Source organism: Oncorhynchus clarkii, chromosome 7 (assembly GCF_045791955.1).
Source record: "Oncorhynchus clarkii lewisi isolate Uvic-CL-2024 chromosome 7, UVic_Ocla_1.0, whole genome shotgun sequence".
Taxonomy (NCBI): Eukaryota; Metazoa; Chordata; class Actinopteri; order Salmoniformes; family Salmonidae; genus Oncorhynchus; species Oncorhynchus clarkii.
Window position 1 is genome coordinate 15,524,981 of NC_092153.1, and position 5,109 is coordinate 15,530,089.

Genomic DNA, 5,109 nt, shown 5'->3' on the forward strand with positions numbered 1-5,109 from the left:
TTCAATCAATAATCAACGTCCATGGACGTTATGCGTAAGCCGGTGCTCTCTTGGATTAAAGACCAATGAATCCTTGATGGTCCATAATGGTGCCTGTTTGAGTTTGATCAACCAGGGAAAGCAGTGGTCACTGATGAGAAACACACAAGAAGAGTTTGATCACAACAACTACATGTCAAAATCAGAGAAGTATATATCTAGCGCCCATTCACCCTCCAAATTGGCTACAGTCACAGGCTAACAGTGGACTCTGTCCAGGCAGGTGAACTCTCTCCTTTGACAGTGCTTGCTGTTCTCCCTCTGGGTGGTTGAGTCTCCTGTAGACCAAACAGTTGGGCAGCAGCTGACCGGTACTTCCTAGACATGGTGTTATAGAGGACAGGGTTGATGGCAGCCGAGAGATAGAAGAGGACAGTGGAAACAAGGGAGCAGTACTGGGTGAAGAGAGACCAGAGAGGAGAGGAACCCTCGGAGGAATGGGACATAAGGTAACGATGCAAGTGGAAAGGCAGCCAGCACAGGACGAAGGCAAAGACCACTACAGCTGGAGAGAGAGAGAGAGGGAGAGCGAGAGAGGGGAGACAGATAATAAATGTTTGCAACATTGGATTTCTCCTTTTATGCTAATAATAATAGAGAGGGGGGAGTGGGAAGGGGGAATTGAGGGAGGAGGGGAGGCACATACAATTAATTCCAACCATAAAACATTAAATGCAAACATCAGTAATATTATTTTTTTCAGAGAGAGAAATGGCAGAAAGGGGTATGAGGGGAAACTATAGTTATGCCTAATTAAATTACTTTGGTAAAGCTTTACACGACTGGCTGTTATCATGGTTATTAGGTTACTGTGCTGACTGTATAAACTTATACACAGCTTAGCGTTATATCTACATTATTTACATTATCATTGTCTTGTTACAATGTTTGATTGATTTAATTCGTATCGGAACCAATATTTTTCCTTTTTTAAATGTCTCCAATTCTGTGGCCTTTTTAAAATATTATAAACATCTCAATTATGCCGTGGTTAAAACATGGTTTTGAATATGAGCAACATGTATTGCACCCTACCTAACATCTTGACGGTCTGTCTGTTGCTCTTGTCCCTGTGTGCTACGTTAGCTCCAATATTGTTCTCTCTCCGTCTCTTACACAACCTTCGTCCAATCAAACTGTACACCACAGTCAAACAAAACACCGGCAGGAAGAAAAACACAGAGCTAACCAACGCCATGGCGGCTAGAAGCCCAGACTCAACCGCGTACTGGGTGGGTTTACACTCGCTAGTGTCTATCTCTGTCTGTCCTTCCGCCCCACCAGCAGTCACAGAGTTTCCCGCCGCTGGGCGAGTCTCGTGCTCCACTCCCACCAAAACGAAGACAGGTCCCGCGCTCAACAGCGACACGAGCCAGAGAAAGATGATGAGCGCACGGACGCGTCGCTTGGTGACCAGGCGTTTGGCGCGAAGTGGGAAGCAGATGGCCAGGTACCGCTCCACGGACAGAGCGGTTATATTCAAAATGGTTGAATAAGTGCAGCACTCACTAACGAACTGAAACAGCTTACAGAATGTATCTCCAAATATCCATGGCCTGTACTTCCATAACCGATACACATCAGGGGGCATACAGAGGAATATCAACAAGTCTGAGACAGCCATGCTACATAAGTAGAGGTTAGTGGTTGTTCTCATGTCTCTGTACTTAGACACGACCAGTATAGTCATTACATTTCCGGTCACTCCCGCCAGGAACAGGAGAGCACAGGTGATGGTGATTCCCATTAGAACGGGGATGGGGAAGAGGTTTTCGGGGGGAACGGGACCCCGGTAGCTCCCGTTAAAGTAGTAGTTCCAGTAGTTCTCCTCCCAGCTGCAGTTAACGGGAGAGAGACAGTCAGTTCGGTTCGGCCAGGAGCGCATGCTGCCAGCGGGTCATTCACGCGGCTGGAGGTTCTCCTTGGGGCGGCTGGCGCGCTCCTCTTGTCTCCGCATGTCCTCTATTCCTATTGAGTGCGTGTGTGTGATGCGTAAAGGATTTTATGGTTTTAAGCTCCTAGTCCGCCTCTATTTTAGAACAGTCTTGCACTGAAGCAATAAAACACACCTTCCCATCTTGTCTTCCATTTACAAAAGTATTTTACTTGTAAGAAATAAAGTATAGCCTTTGAATGTTATTAAATATATCACAAGCTAAAATTCATGTCTGAAGAAAGAAAATAATACTCGAGCATCCGTTGAGCGCATTGTACAAAAGTATTAAACAAACATGAATAGGGTCTGATATTCATTTTCCTATGGTATTGTTAGGGCTATATATTGGTCTAAATTACATAGATACATTTTTTTAAATCGAGAAATGATGAGCGAGAAAAGACGACCTTCTAAAACAACATCCTCCAAAAAGTGTCCCTCTCTTGCTCTGTCCCCTTCATGCGTCAGATGAAAACACGGTAACCTAGAATGAAGGTGAGTCACAGTCAGGGTTTTGTGATGTGACTCTGGAAAGCTCCTCCAACCACTCAGCCAAGAGAAATGGGTAAACAACAAAAACATCCAAACAACATCAACATCCTCTATGAGTCTGTGACGTTGAATATTATGGTTTCAGAAATGCAGTCCACATTTCTCTCTCTTTCTCTTTCTCTCTCTCTCTCTCTCTGTAGCCTCCATGTAAGATCAATAGATCGATGTCCTCCTCTGTGATTTGATGAGAAATCTCTAAAGAGAAAAAACAACGTTTTTAAATATGGCACATTCACACCTCACACACATGCACATGCTCTAGTTTTTCTCATAATTGAATGGAGCAGAAACAACTGTCACAACTGAAAAACAGAGGGAGAGAGAGTGTGAAGGAGGGCAGCCGAGAGAGAGGGAGGGGGTCCTACTGGTAGCCCTAGCTTAGATCTAGCACGCCACCTAATGGTTAAAGCAAAGCCGGTGTGTGTGTGTTCGTGTTTGTGCGTGTTTGTGTGCGTGTGTGTTTCTGTGTGTGGCCAACAGTATGACCAGATTATGATCTATGATGGAGGTTATTGGGTAGATTATTTCTCTGCCCTTTGCTCTGTGCTGTTTACCTATACAGAACATTTTAGAGAGAGAGAAGACACCTCAGATGACAGAAGTCCAGAGGTCTGATCACAGCAAGTCAGTGACCCATCAACTTTTCACTGCAACAGGTACTCAGTCTGTGTGCGTGTATGTGTGTGTGTATGTGTGTGTGGATGTGTGGATGTGTGTGTGTATGTGTGTATGTGTGTGTGTATGTGTGGATGTGTGTGTCTCACTTCTTTCTATTACTTTTCTAATTTTCTGTCTCTAGTAGCTACATTAACCAACAAAGACTAGCAATGATTGTGATATGTGGTTTTACTACTTTACTAATTTAGCTGAATGCATTGATTGTATGTCGCTCCGGATAAGAGCGTCTGCGAAATTACTCAAATGTGAAAATGTCAAATGTAATGTAATGTGTGACTTACTCTAGCATCATTCTCACAGGGTGTGGTGTAGCGTTCAGGTCAAAGTCTCAGTCATAAACACACACATATGTATGCAAACACACACACACACACACACACACACACACACACACACACACACACACACACACACATACACACACATGGATACACACACATACACACGACACATGCACTCGCAATACAGTCTGTGTATATAGTGAGGAGACCAATGTGCAGATTCAACCTCAGGTGGAGGGAGATATTCACTTGTAGGGTGGATAGGATAGGTGTGTGTTTCTGTGTGTGTGCAGGAGCCACTCCGGAAATATCTAGCCACCGTCCATATCGACTGTTATGTATGTCCCTTACTAACACAACTCAGGATATGACCCAGATGCAGACACAGGAGACAGAAGGTTCAATACACAGAGTAGTTTATTAAAACAACAAGAGAGAGACAAATGGCAGGACGAGATCAGTCGTAGGGGGGACGAACAGCAGAGGGGCTAAGAATCTTAGAGATGTGAAAAGGGCCGATAAAACGGGGACTCCACCCGCAGGGGCAGATCCCGAGTGGATAGCCATACCCTCTTGCCGAGCCGATAACAGGGAGCCGGGATCCGGTGGCAGTCCGCCTGTCGTTGATACCTGGAGGTGGTCTTGAGAAGAGCAGACCGGGCTCTCTTCCAGGTACAGCGACAGCGGCGGACGAACATCTGGGCCTGGCTCTCTGTGGCATTAAGACAATGGGAAAAGAAGGTGCAGGGATGCAGCTTTAGGTCCAGGGCAGAATGTTGGGACAGGACAGCCCCCACTCCCATGTCCAAAGTGTTGACCTCCACCACGAACTGATGGGACCAGTCCGGATGGATTAATATGGGAGCTGTGGTGAAGCAGTGCTTTAGGTCCAGGAACGCCCGGTCAGCAGCTGGGGACCATGTGAACAGGACCATGGGAGAGGTGAGTGCTGAAAGGGGGGAAGCCAGGGTGCTGTAACCCAGTAAATGGCGATAGAAATGGGCAAATCCCAGGAAGCGTTGCAGCTGCACTCTGGAAGTGGGTTGAGGCCAATCCACCACCGCTCTCACCTTCCCGGGATCCATCTGCATATTACCAGCAGTGATGATGTATCCTAGGAAGGAGATGGTGGAGCGATGGAAATCGTATTTTTCTGCTTTAACAAAAAGCTGGTTCTCCAGGAGACGCTGGAGGACTTGTTAGAAGTGGAGAACGTGTTCTTGAGCTGAGCGGGAAAAGACAAGGATGTCGTCAAGGTAGACGAACACGAACCGGTTCAACATGTTGTGGAGAACGTTGTTAACCAGGGCTTGGAACACCGCAGGAGCGTTGGTCAGACCGAACGGGGTCACCAGGTATTCGTAGTATCTGCTAGCTGTGTTAAAGGCTGTCTTCCACTCCGTCACCTTCCCGTATCCTCACCAGATGTTAGGCGTTCCGCAGTTCTTAACCGTGATGTCATTAAGGCCCCGGTAGTCGACTCACGGGCACCGGGTTTTGTCCCTCTTCTCCACAGAGGGGGAGGCAGAAGGACAGGTACACATTGCAGCCAGGAAGTCATTGATGTACGTTTCCACAGCCTTGGTCTCCGGACCCAACAGAGCTGAAAACCTTGCTGAAAAC

General features: G+C 46.6%; 1 protein-coding gene across 1 annotated transcript; it reads right to left on the reverse strand.

Annotated features, from left to right (window-relative positions):
- On the reverse strand, window positions 1–1,924 carry LOC139414106 (growth hormone secretagogue receptor type 1-like). Its single transcript, XM_071161987.1, has 2 exons — window positions 1,075–1,924; window positions 1–544 (listed from the first exon to the last, which is right to left on the reverse strand). The coding sequence occupies exons 1-2, from the start codon at window positions 1,922–1,924 to the stop codon at window positions 231–233; spliced, it is 1,164 nt and encodes a 387-aa protein (XP_071018088.1). The 3' UTR covers window positions 1–230.
- Between the last annotated feature and the right edge of the window lie 3,185 nt (window positions 1,925–5,109).

What these genes read in the sequence shown, in the direction of transcription:
- LOC139414106 (XM_071161987.1), bottom strand. Translation starts at nt 1,924, where the DNA reads ATGCGCTCCTGGCCGAACCGAACTGACTGTCTCTCTCCCGTTAACTGC. An exon ending in ACAGACCGTCAAGATGTTAG is followed by an intron (nt 545 to 1,074) that starts GTAGGGTGCAAT and finishes CTCTCTCTCCAG; the next exon opens with CTGTAGTGGTCTTTGCCTTC.